The 24,188-nt window shown below is 35.3% G+C and overlaps 3 protein-coding genes across 3 annotated transcripts; 1 reads left to right on the top strand and 2 right to left on the bottom strand.

Annotated features, from left to right (window-relative positions):
- Nucleotides 1–11,550: 11,550 nt before the first annotated feature.
- LOC137718826 (transcription factor MYB114-like) lies at nt 11,551–12,782 on the top strand. Its single transcript, XM_068458365.2, has 3 exons — nt 11,551–11,804; nt 11,899–12,028; nt 12,139–12,782. The coding sequence occupies exons 1-3, from the start codon at nt 11,669–11,671 to the stop codon at nt 12,470–12,472; spliced, it is 600 nt and encodes a 199-aa protein (XP_068314466.2). The 5' UTR covers nt 11,551–11,668; the 3' UTR covers nt 12,473–12,782.
- A 684-nt stretch (nt 12,783–13,466) lies between these two features.
- Nucleotides 13,467–16,127, bottom strand: LOC137718817 (cytochrome P450 CYP72A616). The gene is made up of 5 exons (XM_068458357.2): nt 15,821–16,127; nt 15,356–15,576; nt 14,948–15,189; nt 14,266–14,632; nt 13,467–14,136 (listed from the first exon to the last, which is right to left on the bottom strand). The coding sequence occupies exons 1-5, from the start codon at nt 16,101–16,103 to the stop codon at nt 13,711–13,713; spliced, it is 1,539 nt and encodes a 512-aa protein (XP_068314458.2). The 5' UTR covers nt 16,104–16,127; the 3' UTR covers nt 13,467–13,710.
- A 2,806-nt stretch (nt 16,128–18,933) lies between these two features.
- LOC137727639 (cytochrome P450 CYP72A616) lies at nt 18,934–21,541 on the bottom strand. The gene is made up of 5 exons (XM_068466466.2): nt 21,191–21,541; nt 20,571–20,791; nt 20,174–20,418; nt 19,673–20,039; nt 18,934–19,500 (listed from the first exon to the last, which is right to left on the bottom strand). Exons 1-5 carry the CDS (start codon nt 21,471–21,473, stop codon nt 19,075–19,077), a joined length of 1,542 nt encoding a protein of 513 aa, XP_068322567.1. The 5' UTR covers nt 21,474–21,541; the 3' UTR covers nt 18,934–19,074.
- Between the last annotated feature and the right edge of the window lie 2,647 nt (nt 21,542–24,188).

The following is a 24,188-nucleotide window of genomic DNA, read 5'->3' as shown; positions in this document are numbered from 1 at the left end:
TGCAAGCACCATCCAAACGTGAGTCTGTCAAACCATTTTGCAAAATTTAGTTTCAATCTCCAAAACACCATTGAATTTGAAACAAGAAGATAAAAGGATATAGTGCCTAGCTTTGCAGAGGCAAATTGATAGGATCAATATTGGGGGTCCATATGATGCTTGAAATCCCTAGCATCTCTCCTTTTATATGTCACCCTATGATATTCTCAAGTTTGGCCCTTACAAAGTAGACAAAATTTTATGACTCTAAACGCCCAAAGTACACCATTTCATTTCGCCCCACACTTCAAATCCTTTTTGCGATATAAAAATTGCCACAATTTGCATTCGGGTAATGTTAGGGAAACTAAATTTGGAGACGAAATTTTGAAAACTAAAGGACATGGAAGTTGATGATTGGTTGATGTGACATCTCACATCGCCCAGGGGAGTGATCCTTATATGTATATTCTCATCTCTACCTAACACGAGGCCTTTTGGCCTTTTGGGAGCTCACTAGCTTTGGGTTCCGTAGGAACTCCGAAGTTAAGCGAGAAGGGGGCTAAAACAATCCCATGATGGGTGAGCCACTGGGAAGTTGCTCGTGAGTTCCCAAAAACAAAACCGTGAGGGAATGGTAAGCCCAAAGCAGACAATATCGTGCTACGGTGGTGGAGCGGGCCCGGGAAATGATTTGCCTCGGGCCGGGATGCGACAATTTGGTATCAGAGCCTAACCCTGGACGTGGTGTGCCGATGATGATGTCGGGCCCCTAAGGGGGGTGGATTGTGACATCCCACATCACCCAGGGGAGTGATCCTTATATGTATATTCTCATCTCTACCTAGCACGAGGCCTTTTGGGAGCTCACTGGCTTCGGGTTCCGTAGGAACTCCGAAGTTAAGTGAGAAGGGGGCTAAAGCAATCCCATGATGGGTGACCCACTGGGAAGTTGCTCGTGAGTTCCCAAAAACAAAACCGTGAGGGAATGGTAAGCCCAAAGCAGACAATATCGTGCTACGGTGGTGAGTCGGGCCCGGGAAGTGATCTGCCCCGGGCGGGGATGTGACAATTTTGGTCACCACCGTAGCACGATATTGTCCGCTTTGGGCTTACCATTCCCTCACGGTTTTGTTTTTGGGAACTCATGAGCAACTTCCAAGTAGGTCACCCATCATGGGATTACTCTCACGCACTACTCGCTTAACTTCGGAGTTCCAATAGAACCCGAAACCAGTGAGCTCCCAAAAGGCCTCGTGTTAGGTAGAGATGAGAATATACATATAAGGATCACTCCCCTGGGCGATGTGGGATGTCACAATGCTCTGATACCAAATTGTCACATCTCGGCCTGGGGCGAATCATTTCCCGGGCCCGCTCCACCACCGTAGCACGATATTGTCCGCTTTGGGCTTACCATTCCCTCACGATTTTGTTTTTGGGAACTCACGAGCAACTTCCCAGTGGGTCACCCATCATGGGATTGCTCTAGCCCCCTTCTCGCTTAACTTCGGAGTTCTTACGGAACCCGAAGCCAGTGAGCTCTCAAAAGGCCTCGTGTTAGGTAGAGATGAGAATATACATATAAGGATCATCCCCCTGGGCGATGTGGGATGTCATAGTTGATTATTTAAACGTTGATAAATGTATTTATTCCTATTGATGACACATCATTTAATTTGTAAATTTAGTCTTCGTAGCATTACTTTTTGCATTCCTGCCCATAAGGCAAAACGAAAATGAGAATCCGAGGCATTATAATTAAACTTTTCTAACAATGTAGACCATAGAAGGGGTATGTTGCCATGCAATTCCAGTCCGAATTCTGAGAGTTTTATTAGTTTAAACTTATGTCTCAAAATTAAGTTTCTCTCTTTCGGTTTAATTTTTTTATATTTTTAGAAACACGTGTCCACACTGACTTCAGTTAAGTTTTTCTCTTTCGGTTGTATCCTTTTATCTTCAACATATATTATTGATTTTTTTCCAAAAGAAAGTAGGAAAGAGGATTGTTGTATACAGCTTAAAGAAAAAGGTTATGCGATTATTTAAGTGAAGAACGTACCCTAGCTAATTATTATGGATGTTTATGTGTTGGTTTGTCGTTTATTGCTCCACTTTTTTCTTTAAAAAAACTACGGGCGATCATTGTTAAACCCTCGTTTCCAGTTTGATATCTAAACATTGACCAAACAAAAATTTCGATAACTAAAATTCAAGACTGAAAGTTGTTAAAAATAAAGGAAAAGACCTTATAGGCTTACAGTGAGTGTCAACTATTACAAGTAACTCCAAGAAAAATATATTATTACAAAATAGTACATTAGTTGGTAAATCTTTTGATTGATAATTAATCTAACCCTACTCGATGTGAGAACGAAATAAAGGGGTTTTTCGATCGAACCAAGGTTTTTGTCCTCGCGTTTAATTTGAATCTTAAAGAAAAAAAGAGGAACCAAGTGTTTTTTTGTTCTCATTTGCTATATATGATTAAAGTGCCGACCATTATATATAGCAACTCATTGTCTTTTTGGACGGTTCATTTTGTGTCAATTATGATTGTAATTGAGTTGTATGCAACCATGCAAATGGCGGGGACAACTTAACATCTTTTTGGTTTCTAATCTTTAGCTTATATGTGTTTAGACGAGGGATTTTTAGAAATAATCGAGATATATCTTGGGTTTCATATCAAAATTCTCGACAATAAGAGGGACATGCAGTAGCGAAGGTAGGTTTTATATCTATCATGGTGAGTCACAAGCTTAAAAGTACATGATTTCGCTCTTAGTATATAGCTATACTCTATATGTTATAAACCAACAGAGGAAAAGAAGAACCCTAGACATCCTCCGGTGCATAAACAGCTTTGCCACTTAATTAATTATACAACTTATTAATTTTAATGTTTAGCGTTATACTCATATATGTTTTGATATACTATTGAGATATAACTAAGTTAAACAAAATATGTACAACGAGAAGGATATGAATCATCAATTAAAGTCGACTTTGGGATTTAAACAAATTATATTATATGATCTTTGACTACCCTGGTCCAAGATCTCACGGATGATAGTAATAACTAGTAAAACAAAGGTTATACTCTTTCTTACGAAGTTGGAAACACTTGGACTTGGTCATTCTAAAACTAGCTTACTTGTTACCTAGTAACGGTCATAAACTGCCAGAGTTGCAATCTTAATCCTCAATTTTTCTTTCGTGTTATCTTAACTCTAAAACTTGTCTATTTCTTGCTTAAATCATGTACCAGATTTGCCATGGATTCTGGGCATCTTCCACTTAAATATTTATACTCTCCTATATAGCCAGAAATTCATGTGTTTGGTACTAGTTGCTATATGCCACCAATAAGACTAATTAAGTTCTTACTTGCATGATGAAGATCATTAATCAAAGGCGGTAGTATTTTATTTCATTTCAAACCTTATCTGAAATCTGAGTTTCTTTCTCTGATGTAGACTCTTGTTCAAAGAAAGGGTTTAGACTGGAGTGTTAAACTTACCTATCGAACTAACATACTGTTCAATATGTAATTAACCGCATATATATATATATATATAGGAGAAATTAGGTTCTCGTCCTTTCTTTTACTATTCCGTTGATTAAAATCCTATTCTTTTTCAATTTTTGATCAAGGTCATTGGTTATTAATAACAACATTAATTATTTCAATAATAAAATATTTTTTTATTTCTAAATATATTCATTTAATGTTAAAAATGTTACAATTAGTATATTTATATTTATGACTAAATTTTTTATCATATATTTTTAGTTTTAGTTTGTACCCGTTTTTAATTTGTACCAATTTTCTTTTCAGTTTTAATTTGTACCCATATATTAATTTCTTTTTGTGCCCATATTTTTTAAAGTTTATTTGTATTTGTACCCATATATTTTTTTTATTTGTACTTTTTATTTTTGCTAAATGTACCCATGCTAATTATATGTACCTATTCATGTAAAACTTTTTATTTTGTTATATGTAAAATGTACCATTTTTTTTATATAATCAATTCAATTTTTTTTAATCCATTTTTAAACTTAATGGGTACATTCTGTTTTCTTTGATTTTAAAATGTATCCATGTCAAGTTTAATCGAAGAAATTTACTAATGTTATTAAGCCTAATATCTTTTTTTTTTTTTTTTTTTTGGTGATTTTGAAGAATGTACCCATGTTTGGATACAATAATTTTTTTGGTTAATTTTGATGAATGTACCCATGTTTATATATATATAAACACACGCAATAGTATATTTATATTTGTATACCACAAATTATGGTTTTTCATTTAAAATCTCATTTATATAAACAATTAAAATTTCTAATTTTTAATTTAAAAAATATAGTAATGTACATAGAAATAAATTATCACATTGATTTCAGGGACCTCGATCAAAAATTAAAAACTAACAAGGTTTTAATCAAAGAATATTAATAACTAAGGATCGCATCCAAAGTCTCCCATATATATATATATCTAATAATATATATACTCTGTCCAACACGTAAACACCAAATCAAGTTTAAGGGTGCGTATTTGATATGTATTTGAAACCCATGAATGATTAATATTGCGAAGTCAATTTGCTTTGTGGTGCATGAGATTTGATCTTGTGATAGTTGAGGTTGGATATTACGTGTGTTAGTCTGCTCTCATAACGTGAAGGAAGTTGATTTCAACCCAAAAATCAATTGACAATATGGATTGTAACTCGTGCAATGTCTTAATTACACGATATAAGATTCACTCTCATAATTTCAAACATCAAGCACCAGTCAGCTACTAATTATAAGCTAGATCAATATAGCTTTACGGATATTATCTTGTCCAATCTTTTTGCGTAATCCAAATCTGGAAAATGGCAACACATGAGATAGATTCGGTAATGAAAAGTTGAAAACATAATGAAGTTGGTTTCGAGGCAATGTTAAACAATTATTCATAATCCAAGTCCTTCTTGGGGAATATATATTCTGCATAAATCTTAGAAATTTGGATGAATCAAGATACTCTGACCAATTTTTAACGACAGATTTCTTAAGATATCCTTTTGGAAGGGTCATTATATGATATATAAACCACTAGCTACTTGATATTTTTGAAAGTCGATAAAATTATATGATTTTGAACTTCTGCAGCAGATCTTGCGGTTGAAAAATGCATGGCAGCTGAGAATCTCTATACGATGTCAAACTTTTTCACGAAGCTGAGGAAGCAAAAATAGGTCTTGCTTCCAGAAGCAATACGATTTTCTTTACAGCTGATGATGCATGTTTACAAGTTGACCATTACTATTATTATCATATCTTGTAATCTTGATCCGATTGCAACTTGGTGCCTAACCGTACTGTTTTCTTATTTCAAATTCTTAGGGCTAAAGGCTGCTGGAGTATCATTGAGCCTGTTGAGTTCCGGCACATGCCGAAAGTGATTGTTCGATGAACAGAAGGAGAGAGCTGTAGCTAGGTTTTATTGTTCTAGAAAACTTGTTTAATTTGTCAAAATAGTTTGGAACATGTCACACCAATATTACTTAATAAACAAGTTAACATGTTGCATGAGATTTGATATATATTCTGATGCAAACTTTGAGTTTTGCGGAAAAATTCTTTTGTAGAACCAATTTTTGTAATCAAAACTAACTTTTGGTTTCAACCGAAAGATATGATTGGGGTCTATCGAAAATGAAGGCATCTCGAGCAACCTTGTAAACTCAGAAACCCTAGAATTGCCAAGTTGTTGCGTCCAATATATTTGTTTGAAGAAAATTTGGAAAGGGTTCCTTTTCAAATTTGTTAAACCAAGTTAATTGGACCAATTGTTAAAGATGGATCTCCTAGGATATTTTTTTTCCCACTATCTGATGATTTTAAAGTCAATTAACATCTGATTTCGAATATTGCAGTGATCTCGCAGTTGAATATATGGCAGCTGCGAAAAGAAAACAGAGCTAATAAGGAGCAAAAACAGATTTTGCTTGCATAAGCAAATGGATTTTCTTTGTGGTTGATGATGCTTACAAGTTATTGTCTTCTTCTTTTGGATAGTAACTAGATGGCGGGATCTTTGACAATCAAAGGCTAGCTGTTTAGTTAGAGCAATACGAAAGTGATTGGTAGATAAAAAAAAGGCTGCTGTGACTTTTTTAAATGAATAACTGCTATAATCTACGGATATGTGCGTTTCAAACTTTCTTTGCGAGCGGGTGGCACATTTCCCTGAACAACTTGCTGCCGACTTAATAGACAATCGCATTGCAATATTAAGCATTGACCAAGATTGCAATATTTTTGAAGAAATAGGAACTGCAAATCACAAACTAACACATATTTTAAGTGACTGATAAAAAACAACAAAAAAAAGGTTAAAGAATGATATGTGACAAACTGTGATTTTGTTTGTGAGGAGGCTACGTCGTCCAAGTTATGTTAATCGCCTATTGGGTTGTGTCCAAATTATTTGGGCAGTTACGGCCCAACGAATCCAATTTTGTGAGAGAAAAATGATACCAACTTTGGCCCAGCAATCAACTTAACGCTCAATTAACGTTCTGGTCCAGAAGAAGAAGGGCTAGTTTCCTCCCTCCAAAATCCCAAAATCAAGAATGTTCTCCCTCCAAATTCTCAAATCTTGCAGATCACTCCAAAGCCACCCCCCGTTCATATCCTCATTGCTTTCTTCAGGTACTCTGTCTCAATGTTCACATTCACTTAATTACTGCCTCAATTCACTTTCCAATGATTCATTTGCAACGTGACTTGCAATCGTAACGTAGTTCACTATTTTATATAAGTTTGTTTGACATTTTTAATCTGCATATGCTTTGCGAGTTCACCCACTAACCTAATTTGTATTTTTTGCCTCTGATTAGATTACTGCTTTTACTGCAAATGTATCCATCAGTTGTTTTATATTGACTTTGTTACTGGATTTCATATTCGATCTCTAAGAGACAAAGACGTGAGATTAACGGTGATTGTATTTGTAGTATAGCTAATTTAAACTTAATGGTATTTTTCGCACATGTTGCACGTCACTAATTCATTCCCTTAGGCTAGTGAAACTGAATTGGTGGCATTCCGTTGTTGCACCAGTTGTTTTCGACTTGTCACGTACTTGATCGAGAACGCTGTTGAACTCGAAAAAATTGGTCTCCACCAAGATGTACATTTCTGGGACGTTCCCGCACAGAAGAGTATGGAAGAAAAGAAGAGGGAAGATGAGGAAAGAAATCGTGCTGCCCAGCAGCTCAAAGCAAAAGTGCCTTCAAGAATTCAATTTGTATACCTTCTCTAAGCAAATTGCTGCTGGTTTGGCTTTCTTGTGCTAAAGGCTTGACAATCAAGGTTGAGATAGCTAGTCAGTTTGTTGAAAACTTGTCTAATTGTCTAACCAACACAGTAGTGACTTGTTCAAAAGAAGACTATTGTATTTTACATTCTAAACGGTTATAATCTATTTTGAGGGGACTTTCGAGCTTAAGTGCGACAGGATAGGCACGCTATCTTGACCGACAACTTGCCAACAACTTTAATCTACAACAATTACTGTTTGTCCCATCTCAATATCGAGTCTATTCAATTTTAAAGCCTTTTAAATTCTAATATTTCAAATTTATTAATGAAATTGGGGTCCTTGTGCCAAGAACATGGCCATATAATTGAGAGTTTGCTTTTTTCACATGCCCTAAATGATGGCAATTTGTATGGTGCGGGTTTCAACTCTTGGTTTTAGATGTTTGTAAATTCTAGATAAATTAATGGAGCTCTGGTAATTCCCATAAGAACATTGGGTGAAACACCTGGTAATTGCTAATTACTGCGCCACATGCTGACGGGTCAACAGGCTCAATGATGGATATGACTAACTGTTAAGGATATCATTGCTGCAATTTGCAATGTAATAACATTCTTCTACTAATCATGATTATCAACTCAAAACAACTCAATTAGCATTGATCTTCGAAGTTTGAATTGCTTTTTCTATTTTCATTTCATCGGTGGTGGTTGATGTTAGAAAGTGATAATCCAATCCAAAAGGTTTGAGGTATTTCTATTTCAAAGTTTCAGAGTCAGTTCAAATCGACCATTGTTACTCCACAACTTTTTATTTTGAGTTTCAGAGACACCTTTTTTTATTTGCATTTTGAGGATTTGATTCAAGTATCCTAACTCAAGACGTCAGAATTTTCGATATGTTGAACTTAATTATTTGTGCAAGGCAATGGATATGGGTTTTTGTACAAAACCCGTAATGCAAGTATTACTAAAACCATTTAATACGAGAAAGATTTAACTTCATCAGGTTTTCGATATGGGATCATGATTCAACATTCTACTACGTTTTAGAGAATAATTCTTTAATTTCATTCAATTGTATGATTTAATTTATAGAGTTATCTTATGAAACAATTCCAGCAGCTATACAATTATTTATTATGTAAACTCCATTCATTAGGATCCAACCGACTATGCTCTTCCAAAACATGTAAATCCACTACTTCTGTTAATTCTAAATAAAGAATGAATAAAAACAGTGCTGCAAATGCTCACTTTTTACCTAATCCTCAATCAAAACCACTATAAACATGTCATCTGTATTCAAATGTGTGTATGGAACTCTCTGCAGGGAGAAAAAAGAGTTGAACCTTTTTGAACTGGGAGAACCAAGGTTTCATTAAAATATTACTGAATTTGCAGACCCAACATAACCAATCCTAAAGTTCATGGTTAATTCCTAACAGTAGAGGCCAATGCAGGAAATCATGCGTCCACATGGCTTTTAAATTTTTGGAGACAGTTTTGTCAGTAAGTTTTGAGTGTCAACACCATTACGTGGATTACTCATTCGCTCATATTATAATATGTGCATGATTTTATGAAGAAAATTGAGGTTTTATTATAAAATTAATTGGTAATATGAGAAGTAGTCCAACTTCTTATAATAAGTCCATGCAAGGTCCCTCCTCCCATCAATGTGAAACTCATTCTCAACACGCCCCCTCACGTGTGGCGAATTTTCGAGTTTAACACGTGGACAACACAACGGGGTGACATGGAGCACATGTGGCCGTTTTGCTTCACACATTAGACAACTTGCTCTGATACCATGACAAAAGTTGAGGTTTCACCATAAAACCAAATGGCAATATGAGAAGTAGCCCAATATCTTATAAGCTCATGCGAGATCCCTCATTCCATTAATGTGAAACTCATTCTCAACATTTTTAACACTAAAATATAAATTAAGCGACAATCTGTTTCATAACATGAAAATTAAATTTCTCTTTCAGTAAATGTTAAAAAACATGAGAGATTATTATTATAAAAGTTACAACTGAGGATGTATGCTCTCTCTCCATCTAACTTGACATGTCATAAAACGAGAGATAGAGAAAAGGCCATATCACTGGTTATGAATACCCTATGAATTTATGCCATATATATATATATATATATATATGTCCTGGAGTCGACTCCCAATCTATACGAGCATGGCAGGTTTTAAGTGGGTTTCCGATGAGTGAGATAGAAAAAGAATATATCACGGATTATATGTAATATTTCATTTCATCTTAAACAGTTAGCTCTTGCCAAGTCGGCTGAAGTTCCAAATGATACCCTATGATTGCTGGAATTGGCCCCAATCTATACGTGCATGGCAGTTTATTCCAAGTGGGTTCCCTGACTTCATCAGCCATCCAAGAATATATAGAGTCCAAAAAAATGAATACCACGTCATATATGTAAAAAAAATTAAACGTTATGCACAATAAATCTCTAGTCTAAATATAGTTACATCTTTTTTCAAGTTGGCTGAAGTTCCGAAAGGATACCCTATGATTTCATGCAACATGATGCGCTGGAGTTGGCCCCAATCTATGTGTGCTTGGCAGGGTTCCAAGTGGGTTCTCTGACTCCTTCAGTCATCAAAGAAGATGGGGTAGCTGGGGTCTGTGGTTTAGTTGTAGAAGATAGAGTTCATGGCCCCTTTTGTTTTTTTTGCATTTTTTTATAAAAAGTTCTTTTATGTTTCAAAATATTTTATATTACTAAATTTATAGCTGTTAAATAAAAAAATCCTTTTATTTTTCGAATAGTATTACGTGGGTTAGCGAGTATTACAACTACTTAAATAAATTTTTCAATGTGTTAGGAACACGGTCCAATACATCAATTGTTATAATACAATTTTTTTTAAGTTTCCAACAAATTGTATTATTATACTTAGTGTACTGGACCGTGTTCTCTATATATTGAAAAATCTCTCCACCAGTTGAGGGTGGTGAGTAAAAATACAACTGATGACAAAAATTTATCACCACAATGAATTAGGCAAACAAAGTAGATAAAATTTTATATATAGTCATCTACAACAACTACCATTATCTATTGGTTTTGTCATCTTCCTCCAAAAAAAATATTTACTATAGAAAGAGATGTTCGACCCCATTTGCCCGCTCATAGTATGGTAGATAACATTGTTTACTTTAAGATAGTAAGCAAAATTTACAAACTTAATTATCTATACCATTAAAATTAACTTTTGCCTATATAATTCTTCAAAATAAATTTGCTTACTCAAATAACTTACCCTTAGCTAACTGTCAAAAATCTCGCGGTATATACTTAAAAATCAAATTTTTTTTATTTTTTATTTTTTTTTATGCCCTAGAATGTAGACAAACAAAAACAGAATAAAAAGGCATGATTAGGCACAGAATTTGGTGACATGAAAAACATATTTGGGCCATGTGGGTTGGAACTTGTAAGGACATGACACATGGGACATCATACTATTTCTGAGAAAAATAAAAGAATCCAACCAATCACTGCAAGGGTATGAGTCCTCCCGCTTTAGGGTTTGTACTTTATTATTCCCTTCTCTGATTATAACCTAATTTTTTATCATGCATTTGACTGTTTGTTTTGATCACTAAATTGACCCGCTTGTTGTCCTAATTAAGTTTGAAACCCTAATTCCCCTTTCAATACTGTCATCATTCCTTTGTCGTGGCCCACTTGGATCACATGCATAGTGTTTGCATATTGCAGTGCCTCAGTGACAATTGCCTCTAACCATGTCATCGTATCATCTTAACTATGCTAAAACCCTATGCATCTTCTTAATCATGATTGTACAATTTGGGCCGTTTGATCAGAAAAATTCTTATTTATTTTAGTTGTCATGGGTAGGAGAAGATTGTCACTGTAGCAACATTACAAATTAATGAAAGAAAACTAAACATTTAGCATCAATATAAAGCTTTGGAATGCCGTTATAATAATATTCGTATTGTATATATGTTTCTTCTAACATAAAATAAAATTTGTATATGATTTTCTGATTATGACAACTATTATATTAAATCAAAATACAGGAATCTCTATGATGATGCGGTTGGCTCTCACACACAAATTTTCTCCTTCAATCATTTATCCACGTCGACATCGTGGGAAAGATATGTACTGTCTTACTACAGTCCTACTCTCGAGTCTCCACATGTATAAATACAAAGGTAGCTGGTGTTGAAATCTTCCAAGGAAAGGTAGCTAAGAAAAAGAGGAAAAACCAACCTAAATATACCTCCAAAAACTCAGTATATAGTTTCACCTCTCTTACTTTGTAGGCCTCAAATCATCTCACATAAGTGTGTCAATGGTTCCAGTTAGCAGTCGAAGTTCTAAGAAAGAAGTAAACAGAGGCTCCTGGACGGCAGAGGAGGACCAAAAACTTGCTCAAGTTATAGAAATCCACGGTCCGAGGCGTTGGAAGTCCATTGCAACTAAAGCAGGTTTTCGCATATTTAACGCTCATTTGATAACCATTTCATGTTTAATTTTTCTTATAGGCGTAGAAGGCTTAAAATGTCATTTTTTTTTTTGCAGGTCTTAGGCGATGTGGGAAGAGCTGCAGGTTAAGATGGATGAACTATCTTAGACCTAATATTAAGAGAGGCAATATTTCAGACCAAGAAGAAGACTTAATTCTTAGGCTTCATAAGCTTCTGGGAAACAGGTAAGAGTGCGGCGCATTGCCCTGACTAGCGGACTTAACTTACATTTACAATGTTCTTGTGTTTGTTAAACATTTAGTTACAGTTTTACTTGGCTTGCTTATGAATATAGGTGGTCGTTGATTGCCGGAAGACTACCTGGTCGAACAGATAACGAGATCAAGAACTACTGGAACTCTCATTTGAGCAAAAAGATGAAGCAAAACAGAGCAGTTTCAAAGACAGTGCAAGGGTCCACAGAGCAAAAGAATATCAAAGCAATGGACGTGAATGCTTTAACAATTGAAAGACAAGACGCCTTCAAACATGAGGAGAACTTCAACTGCGGTTTCAATGGCGACGAATTCTTCAACTGCTCGAGCAGCGAACAAGGGCCTCTGAATTTGGAGTGGATGAATAGATTCCTTGAAATGGATGAGAGTTGGTTTACTTTGCATGACATTTGAGCAATGTTTTTATTTTATTTATTATTTTATTTGAGAATTGTTATTAGTACTTCAAAAATCTCATTCTACACTCCAAACTTTCTATATTTGAAAACAAAAATACACTTGTGAGAAGTGTAGAATGAGATTTTTGAAGTGCCAGTAATACTTCCCTTTTATTTTCTGTGTTCATGATAGTTGTTAGGGATGCATTTGTGAGGCCCTTTTTGCTAATTTTAGGAAAATCCCACTTCATGTTTGATCCTTTTGTATGTATTTTCAATTGAGGTTTATTTTCCTTGAATTAACAAATCATGTTTCGGTGTTACAATCCTTTATATATTATGCAGATATTTTAGCATTTTTTCGTCTGTGTGAGTGATTGAATCTAAGAAATCTTTTAGAGAAGAAAGTGGTTGATTTATCGAGTTCGGTCAGATTTATTCTTTTAATTTTATTGGGTTGCAAAACCAGAACTCAAGATAGGTTTTTGGAAACAGTGAAATAACTTTCACTGTTTCAAACATCTTGAAAGGTGATAAGATGAGTAAAAGCTGCATAAAATGTCGGCTACATCTTCCTTGCAGAAATTCTTGGATACAGCTGCGATTACCACATCACTCGTATGGTCAAGACACACAAGAGCCAAAGGTTACACTTCTTGTGTTAGTCTTGAATGAACGGATGACATGACATGAGCTGCTCTACAAAGGATCTTTCATCACACTGAGACTTGCTATAAATTCATATCATAGACCTTATTCACATTATTTAATTGATCAATCCGGTAAAAGAGAAGTGACTTTCGTGCTTTTAATTTCTTTCATACACTTCTTCCAGAGACTTAAAATTTAAAAAATCAAAAGGGAATTAAAGGAGAAAAACAATGAAATGAGTGCAGAGTAAGAAAATAAGGTCACAATCACGATAACTAACATAATTTTAGACTTAATTTGAAACTAGTTTTATTATAAGAAATCGCAGCGATTTTGAATATTTTACAATCATTTTTGCATACTAACATAATTTTAGACTTAATTTGAAACTAGTTTTATTATAAGAAATCACAGCGATTTTGAATATTTTACAATCATTTTTGCATACGATATTAAATATTAAATATTTTACAATCGGCACTCAGTTAAATATTTTAACCATCTACACTCGATATTAAATATTTTACAATCTTTTGTGCACTCAAATTACTTGAAGATTCAACGTTTAGTCGAATCTACTTATTGGGCAACAATTTCAGCATCTTATATCCTGTGCAGCATGATTGGGGCTCCATGTTTTGGCTTAACGGAAATCGAGATAACAGGAGCATGAGTGTAAGAAGGTGAGAGCTCAAGTGAAAAATGCTGAAGAATCATCGCCAGAGCTACCTTTCCTTCTAACATAGCAAAAGTTTGCCCTAGACATAATCTAGGCCCCCACCCAAATGAGAAAAATACAGTTTGATCCTTGGATGCCTTCACAACTCCTTCGGAGAATCTTTCTGGGTTGAACTCCTCAACATCTTCACCCCAATATTTTGGATCGTGATGTAGAAAAAGAATCGGAAACACGAAATCAACCCCAGCTGGGATGGAAAGGCCTCCTACATTTGTTTTCTGGTGGGTGTGCCTAAATAGAAGAACTAGAGATGGATATAGCCTCAAAACTTCGGTCAATATCATCGACACCTGCAAAAAAAATAAAAATATGAGTAACGAAGTAAGACATTTATTGAGCACATTGTGAATCGCCTTTGTAAGAGATATGAGTTGCAAATAATTAGTAAATGTAGCATTACTCGTGCAGAGAAAACTTACGATTTTGAGATGTTTTATGCCATCTAAATCAGGTGTTTTCTTTCCAAACACACGGAGGACTTCTTCTCTTGCCTTTTCTTGCCAGTTTGGATGCATGCATAATAGAATCATCGTCCAAGTCAACAAGGTGGCTATGCTTTCTTGGCCAGCAAAATAGAATGATTTGCATTCCTCTATGACATCATCAATTGTCATGCTATTTTCCTCTTGTGCTTTGCATTGTAACAGTAAACCCAACAAATCATTATTTGCACCCACTTCACCATTTTCCATGGCTTGCTCTTTCTTCCTGATTGTAGCTCTTAATATTGCTTTGATTTCATTGTCCACCTTATACCTCAACCTGTTCTTTTTGGTGGGTATGAATCTGCACAGAGAACAGAAAACTAGCTGCCTTATAACAAAATCCACATCCGCTCTTCTTTACTAAACACAAAAACAAAGCGAAAGAAAAATAAAACACTACTAAAGATACCATCCATAAACCCCAAACTATGTTTGATGTTTGACATAAAAACTTAAAATTGCTTTGAGGTTGTACAAGTATTTTCTAGAGAATCATTTGTACGTCCTTATTCAGAAATCACCTTCAAGTGTCTTTTTTGAGAAAGCACTTGACCTCTTGATAAAAATTTCTGCATATTTATAATAAAAACATTACTAGCAAAAATGTCAATCAAACCTGAAACCTGGGAAATAGAAACCATAATAGGCTTCACGCGATAAAGCGGCTTGCTTTTTCTGAAGCTCAAATAGCTTCCCATCTTCAAAGCTGCTTCCAAAGGCCGTTAGAGCTATAACTTCACTAATCAATTTTTGAAATTCTGGTGCCACATCTACTTCCCTTGATCCTTCAACACCAATTAATTTTTCCCATCGATCAATCATGTCAGAACAACCGGTTACAAATGAAGCCTCCATACCCTGTCACAGTTTCTATAACAATCAGAATGTAGAAATAAAATTTCACATATGACTTTATAAGGGCAGTTTCTTAACATTTTTAGCTTTCATTTTTCAAAAACAAAAAACTTAACTTTAATAAAAATAAAAAAAATGAAAAACAACATAATTATGCTTTAGATTTTACCATTAATTTCTCAAGGTGGAAAGCAGGATTGACGATCCTTCTGCGTTTGGTCCATTGCTCTCCTTCCAAGGTTGCGACGCCCAATTGCAGAAGTTTCACAAGTGGATTCAGTGGTGGCATTATGAAATGTCCATTTTTGTTTATTAATATATCCTTGATTAGCTCTGGGTCTGTTACTATCAGCCTTGGCCTTGTTTCCATCCACCCCAAACTCACTTTTCCTAAACCAATTAAAATATATGGGATCACACAGTATGTATAAAGTTTGTTTGGAAAGTGAGTTTCACGAAACACTTTCCAGGGGTTTTTTTTTTTTTTTTAACAAACGATAGTATCTATAATAATGAGGGGTGAGGAAGTGAGCTAAGTCTTACAATGAGTTTGCCTTAATAATGTAATTTAACTGCATTTTAAGTTACAAGAAAAAAAAACTTACGATCATAAGCATAAATTTTCACGAATTACCATATTTTTGAATCATTTGATGAAAATATGGGAGGACACGTGGAGCAATCTGGTGGTTGAGTGACATGGGTTTGGACCATGCTTCTCTGCTGGACGTGCTCATCTCTTTCATGTCATCATGGAAAAGCTTGTAAGATCTGCCTCTGATGCCTTGCTTTCTCAACTGATTCTCTAAGCTTCTGGGTCTTACCCAATAGACATGAACAACTCTCAGAACCAAATACAGAATTACAGAAACCAAAGAAAATACCAACATTTTGATCAATAAGAAGTAACCTTCCATCTTTGTTTTCCCGCTATTGCTAGCTGGTTGAAGGAACTGAAACCAACTTGTGATGAATTTATAGGTCCAGCACAAGTGGTACTAAAAAATTTATAGGTCCAGCACAACTTGTGATGAATTTATTGGCTGAATTGCATTGATAATCCCTTGACGTTAGATTACGTATTAATTATAGTCCCTTAATGTGACACACCCCGACCGAAATCAAGGCGTGCTGCCCGTCACCCGAGTCTAACCTGAAAGCAGCTCAGGATCGACAAAAGAGTCTAGCAAACAAGTATGCCACTGATCGGGTGTGTCATAATGTGTCCTTAATTCAAATTAATTAATATGTATATCGAATGCCTCCCATTAGAGATTTGAATTTATTAACATACACATTTGAATTTATTTTTTGACCCAAAAAAGTCTTTTTATTTTATTAAATTTACTTAACATTCTTCAAATTGGAAAACTCAATTAATGTATCTAAATCTATGTGCCGATATGTATTATATTAAATTAATGTACTTAAATGCTTGTATTGAAATATATGCACCAAAATGTATTAATTGAATTAATGCACCTAAATGTATGTACTGAAATGGATATAATATAATATATTAAATGAATTAATGTACCTAAATAAAGAAGACAAAGTAGATCGAAATATAATTAATAAATTAAAATTAGAAGAAAAAAAAAGTGAAATAATTAAAACATCAATATATAATTAATAAATAAGGTGATTAATGTATCAAGGGACTAAAATTAGATTTTGATCTTACTTATGTTTTTAGTCTACAACTCATCTTTGCTAAGGATTAGAATGAAGATTCATATTTTTTATTCATTAATACAAATTTTAAACATAAATTTTAAATTATAATAAATGCTTTAAACCAATAAAAAGCACTATTAATCAATAATCACTTTTAATAAATGTTTAAATCAATAAAAATTAATATAAAGCATTTAACAATTAATTAAAAATTATTAGAAGCTAGGATCAAATTTGACAGCAACCCTCCTTAATTGCTGCCAATCCATATTATGTCACATAAGAATTGACATTTCGGTTGAAAAACACTTATTTTGTCTTTTTTTTACAATTATTGATGATGTGAATTTTTTGAAATGTAAGACAATAAAACTACAAAGGCCAGAATGCAAAACTAGGTAAACGAAAGTGAAAATTCAAACAAGCAGCAAGACTATTGTTGCAATTTGGCCCCCTCATATATTGCCATATTGGTACAGAATGTCAGAATAATCCACTTGGTTTTTCTTTTGAGAATTGTTATTAGCATTTCAAAAATCTCAATATACACTCCTCACAAGTGTATTTTTCTTTATAATTATAGAAAGTTTAGATTGTCAAATAAGATTTTTGGAATGCTAATAACAATTTCCTTTCTTTTTTATTATTTTTTACCCACCTTGTGCGGATATATAATATATATGCATGTATTTAGTATTAAACTGACCGACAGCAACAATAATTATGTAACAACAAAAAAAATAACTTTGTTATTAACGTAAACAATCATATCCTCCCATCTTGCTTTGTAAATATAACATATATATGAAGTCAACTTAAATGTTTCTTTCAGACGAAAAAAGAAAACTATATTGTTTCACAATTTGAATCATAGCATCATGTAAAATAACATAATGTCAAGCTCACTTTAGAAACTAGTCTTATTATAAGTATAAAGATGTGACAACTTCACCGTAGTAGCTGCTTTATAAAATGTTGAGATATTGAGTCACCTTAAATCGCTTATGTCAGGCACGGACCCATGCACATGATAATTTGGGTTATAATATGAGATTTTTATTTTATTATTTTTAAAATTAGCAAACATAGCCTTTTAAGTTATAAGAACATCTTCACCAGTTAATGGAAGGCAATGACAATTGGAGAGTGAGGGCAACGAAATTGCTCTCACCATTTACTCTATACAATAATTATCTTTGTGCAAGTCCACCCATTTGGAAGGAGGAAGGGTAAGGGTAAGGGCAATGACGATTACTATTCACGAACATATTTTTTTAATGTTTTCTTCATCTTAACGCCACGTATCATTATTGTCATAGATTTTTGAGTAATTTTAATTGTTTAATTTGTAAGTGTTTTGAATTTTGTAAGATTTTTAAAGTGTGAACGTTGTGAGTTTTTAAATATTTTAAACTTGTTTTGGTAATTTCAATGAACTTTTTTCAATTTTTAGAGTTGGATATTCCTAACCGTTGAATTGGACAATTTTTCGAAATCAAAGGCTCACAAAGGGCTACGTGGGCGGGGGAAGTGGCAGGTGCTATAACGTGGGGAGTTGCAAACGGTTCGCGGAAGTAGCAGCTGCTTTGACGTGGAGAGTGGCAAATAGCTGCTGGGCTTCATGTTGTTTTGTAGTTTGGGGGGGGGGGGGGCGGGGGGGGGGGGTGGCGCTGTCTGCTGGGCTTCAACTCGGGCGCAAGCCCTTGCAATTGTAGAAGGGGCAACTGCAAAATTGGCAATTGCCTCTCATTTTGTGGATTGCTGGAGGAGTTTTTTTTGAGGTGAAGGGTAACTTAACCCAATTGCCCTTGCATTTGGTTGCTGGTGTAGATGCTTTAAGAGCTCAGCCATGTGTAATAGCCCAGCCAAACAATAGAAAAGAGCTTGTCTCACCCTAACCAATTCTAAATCTTAAATCTGTATAGTACTAGATGCATTTTGAGGGTAAGGTTTATTTTGTCCCTTCCCGACTAGGTATATTTATTTTCTTTATCAATAAAATTCAATACTATTGTCAAGGGTTTTTTTTTCATTGTACCTAAGGTAAATTTAGCCCAGATGACTTTGAAATTTTGAACCAATCCCTGCATGCTGCCATTGTCATTTAGGTAAAACTATATTGAAGCATGTGAAAAATCACATTTACATGAAGGATCCAACCTTGTAATTTACGTAAGGAAGTCTTATTTATAGGGAACCAGTTTCAGCATCTTAAATTCTGTGAAGTGTAACTGTGGCTCCATGTTGTGGCTGAAGGGTAATGCCCATAACAGGAGCATGAGTGTAAGAAGGTGAGAGCTCAAAAGAAAAATGCTGAAGAATCATAGCTAGAGCCATCTTTGCTTCTATCACAGCAAAAGTTTGCCCTATGCATATTCTAGGGCCCCAACCAAATGGGTAGAATACAACTTGATCCTTTGGTTCCTTTACAACTCCTTCAGCAAATCTCTCGGGGTTGAACTCCTCAACGTCTTCACCCCAACATTTTTTATCATGGTGAAGAAACATAGTCAGCAGCACAAATTCAACCCCAGCTGGGATGGAAATGCCTCCAACATTGGTTTTGATTTGGGTGTGCCTGTATAGAGCAGACACAGGTGAATATAACCTTAGAACTTCCTTTAGTATCATCGACACCTACACACACACAAAAAACCCGATTAACGAATTAGGGTTTAAATTGATGTTCACATTCATTAATCACATTGTTAACCACATGTGTTATATTAAAGATGAAGACTTATTTTCTACATTATAATAACTAATAAGTAGTTGTGGCACATGTAACATTAAGCAGGAAACGACTTACAATCTTAAGGTGATTTAGAGCATCTAAATCAGGTGTGTTCTTTCCACACACACGTAAGACTTCTTCTCTTGCTTTTTCTTGCCAGTTTGGATGCATAGATAAGACAATCATAGCCCAAGTCAGCCAGTTGGCTGTGGTTTCTTGGCCAGCAAAGTAGAATAGCTTGCACTCCTCTATGACATCCTCAATTGTCATGCTTGTTTGCTCTTGTTCTTTGCATTGTAATAGTAAGCCCAGCAAATCATTTGCACCCTCTTCACCATTTTCCATGGCTGCTTTCTCTTTCTTGCTGATCATACCCCTTAATATTGCTTTGATTTCGTTATCCAAGTTGTACCTCATCCTGTTCTTTTTAGTGGGTATGAATCTGTGCCGAGAGAGAACTAACTAGGTTAACAAATGTTCATGAAATTTGAAGACATGCTCTAACAAAGCAAGAACGGAATGCTGCTAACCTAAATAGTCATGTGCAAATAAAAACTACATAATAAAGTATTGTACCTTTTGCCTGGAAAATAGAAATCATAGTAGGCTTCAAGCACTAGAACAGCTTGCTTTTTTTGAAGCTCAAATATTTTCTTCCCCTCTTCGTAGTTGCTTCCAAAGGCTGTTCTAGCTATAACATCACCAGCAAGGTTTTGAAATTCAGGAGCTACATCTAGTTCACATCTTCCTTCATGTCCAACTAAACTTTCCCACCGATTGATCAGACCAAAACAACAGGTTACAAATGCAGGTACCATTCCCTGTATTTTATTTATTTATTTATTTTTATCCAGCAACCAGAAAGTAGAAGTTAATCGATTAAGTAGCATAGGTCTCTGACGACTATAATTTGCAGCGAAAGAGGAAGGACTCTTTGCATATAAGTAGCCAATCAGTGATGTAAGATTTTGACCTTTAATTTCTCAAGGTGGAAAGCAGGTTTGATGAGCCTTCTGCGTTTGGCCCATTGCTCTCCTTCCAAGGTTGAGATGCCCATTTGTAGAAGATTGACAAGTGGGTTCAGTGGTGGCTTTGTAATCTGCCCATTCTTTTCGGCTAATATCAACTTGATCAGCTCTGGGTCAGCTATAATCAGCCTCGGCCTTGTTTCAATCCACCCCAAACTCACTTTTCCTAAAACAAAATTGAAATGTCATTGAACAGTGCATAAGTAGAATTTAGAGAAAAATACTTGCAATTTACATGTAATGACTAGTCACTTATTTTGCAACGAATAACAGTTTGGCACGTGTAAGGACTTTTGTTTTTGTGATTTTTGATGGGTTACATTAAGTTAGAATTTGATTTGCATATAAATAGAAATGACTTTTCACATGTAAGAATCGTAGCAAAATTCAAATCTAAAAATGAGTTACTATTGGCTCTACAGAAAGTCACTAAATACATTCCTCTCTTACAAAAAAATAAAATAAATGAGGAGTGCAAAATGACTCGTCCGATAGTTTAAATTAGAATTGTGCATGAAAATCTCAAATTGGTATGGGCAAAACATGCACATATTATTGTTTATACCATAATTCTGCACCATTTGATGAAAAAATGGGAAGATACGTGGAGCAATCTGGTGGTTGAGGGACATGGGTTTGGCGCATGCTTCCTTGCTGGACATGCTGATCTCTTTCATGTCATCCTGGAAAAGCCTGTAAGTTTTGCCTCTGATCCCTTGCTTTCTCAACTGCTTCTCCAAGCTTTTGGGTCTAAACCAGTAGACATGAACAACTCTCAGAACAGAAACGAGAATTACAGAAACCAAAGAAATTACCAACGTTTTGATAAAAATAAGATAATCTTCCATCTTTTTAGTTTTTGTTTTGCTAATTGCTGCCGTGAAAGTAAAGCTAGTTGAAGGAACTGAGACAAAGTAGTGAAGAATTTATAGATCCATCCAGGCATGCAAGTTTGTGTGGTGCTCGAGAACTCACAGGCCCACGTTTTTCTGTACAAAAAGTCAGAAATATCCATGCAGGTATTCGTTTTCAACATTGATGCCCCCACCATTTTATGGAATCATCAATCATGGACAATATTTGTATTAGAGTCGATTTTCTCATTTTTCTTGACGACCAAGTTTCAACGAATAACAAAAGTTCTTTCGTTTTCAATAGGTGACCCACGTCAGAAAATTAAAGCCGACTTCGAAGACAAGTATTTGAGACACAAGGTTGGGGAATTATATTTCTTTTCGGTCAAGTATGCTTGGCGCCCAAGTTGTGTTAACCTTATTTATATGAGTTCTTTGTAATAGCTTAGGTCATTGATGAATTAATGAAATTGAGTTAGATTTCTCTTCTTTTCCTTTTTTTTCGGTATTCTTGCAGAACCAACGGATTTATGGATGCTCACATTTTGGCATTCTCCTTCTGATAATCAACAAGATCGAGGAAGGTTGTGCTCGCTTTGATCTAAATATAGTTTCACCCGCTACGTGCTGCATCACTCCCCTTTTTCAATTAATTTGGATGCATACCCATTAATGCAGTTGAAGCTTCGACTTTCTGCCTAGTGGCATTACATAATCTTTGTTGCTTCAAGTTTTGACCTGCCCCTTTAAACTTCTTGATATAAGCAGTATTGAGGAAATGAAAATTTAAACACACGATTTTTCAAATGTAAAGAATAAAAGTTCTTAATTACTACGCTGCAAGTACTCTCTTAAACCTATATTTTAACTTGAAATAAAGATGAAGATAGAAGAATGATGAACGACCATGCAATGTGCTTTTTTTTTATAGAGTTGATTTTTAAACACATGTTTTAGTCTCTTGTATACTCTTCTTTATTCTTAGTTATTGAATTAAATAAATTAAATAAAAAATAACGAACATGATGAAACATGAGTGTGTAACATAAGAGAAGTAGGATGTATTTTATTTTTGGGTTTTTATCACCAATAGTCCCTGAAATTGACCCTCACCATCAAGATAGTATCTGAACTAAAAAATCAATCAATGTAGTCCCTGAAAATAGGTATTGCAAATCTATGTGATCATTCCGTCACAATTTTGTTAAATACTCCGTTAAGTGATGATACGACACATAAATAGGCCCCACAAGATTTACGAGTTTTTATTACAAATGGTCCCTGAAATTGAAAATCAATCAATGTAGTCCTTGAAAATAGGTATCGCAAATCAAAAAGATCCTTCCACCACAATTTTGTAAAGAAAATTTGTTATGTCCTGAAGTGGGTTAATAATGTTGGGGGACTCTTAGGTCGAGGCGGACTTGGGCTTTGAAAACGTCCTATTGTCTCCTTTAGTGCAGATTCGCAACAAGTCCCGGGATAGCACGAAAAAGATAGCTTGTCTTAGGAAATACCCCGGTAACATCAACGGCTCGAAGATAGCGTGAAAGATCAAGATAATGACTTACTCAAGTGAAGCGTGGTGTGGAAGCTAAAAGATTATCAGATTACATGAAAGAGAAGGGATTTGCATGGTTGCATGGCATTCTTTGCTGGATAATCTGGATTTTTCTAAGGTGATAGTAAGGTTTTTAATGATTGGGATGTTTGATGCAAAGCTATGGAAATTACTAAGGTTTCATGGATGGTGATGCTTGGGGTTTGGTGTATGCTTTTGGGCTAAATGGAACTTTCTGGGCTTCTTCCTAGGTGGTTCTCTCTCACTACGTTTTCTCTGTGTCCTTCTCTTTGTTAATTTGAATCCCCTTCTAATGGCTTATCTCTCTCCTTATGTAAGTGAAGGTTTCTTCTCTAGGTTTCAAGGGAATATCCCTTTGTGATTTGGTCTTCCCCTTATTTCTTGCTAGTTATCCTATTATTCCCCTTTTGGTGTAAACTAGTAGCACTGTTGAGACCTACATATTGCTTATTCTCAAGGCACGACTTTCTCATAACGCTAAATCTGGTAGCGCGCTTCATGGCTTTTGCACGTTGGCTGTCTGTGCAGGCTAGGAAGGGAAAAAAGGGTTTATGTAACATCCCACATCGACCAACGAAAAAAGGGGTGATGTGTCTTATATGTACATGCCCACCTCCATATAGCATGAGGCCTTTTGGGGACTCACTGGCTTTGGATTCCATCAAAACTTCGAAGTTAAGCGAGTTTGGGCGAGAGTAATCCTAGGATGGGTGACCCACTGGGAAGTTCTCGTGTGAGTTACTAGAAACAAAACTGTGAGAGCGTGGCCCAAAACGAACAATATCGTGCTATGGCGAAGCTGGTCTGGGATATGACAGAATGGTATCAGAATCACTCTATCGTGTGGTGCGAGTGTGCCATCGAGGACGTTGATGGTGGATTGTAACATCCTACATTGACCAACGGAGAGGGGATGATAGGTCTTATATGTACATGTCCATCTCTATATAGCACGAGGCCTTTTAGGGACTCACTAGCTTTGGATTTCATCGGAACTCCGAAGCTTAACGAGTTTGGGTGAAAACAATTCTAGGATGGGTGACCTACTAGGAAGTTCTCATGTGAGTTCCCAAAAACAAAACCGTGAAAGTGTGGCCCAAAGTGAACAATATCGTGCTACAGCAATG

The sequence above is a fragment of the Pyrus communis genome, chromosome 15, assembly GCF_041283825.1.
Source record: "Pyrus communis isolate YQ-2024b chromosome 15, ASM4128382v1, whole genome shotgun sequence".
In the NCBI taxonomy this organism is placed as follows: Eukaryota; Viridiplantae; Streptophyta; class Magnoliopsida; order Rosales; family Rosaceae; genus Pyrus; species Pyrus communis.
Note: the sequence above shows the minus strand (reverse complement) of the source record. Positions and strands in the feature narration are given on the sequence as shown.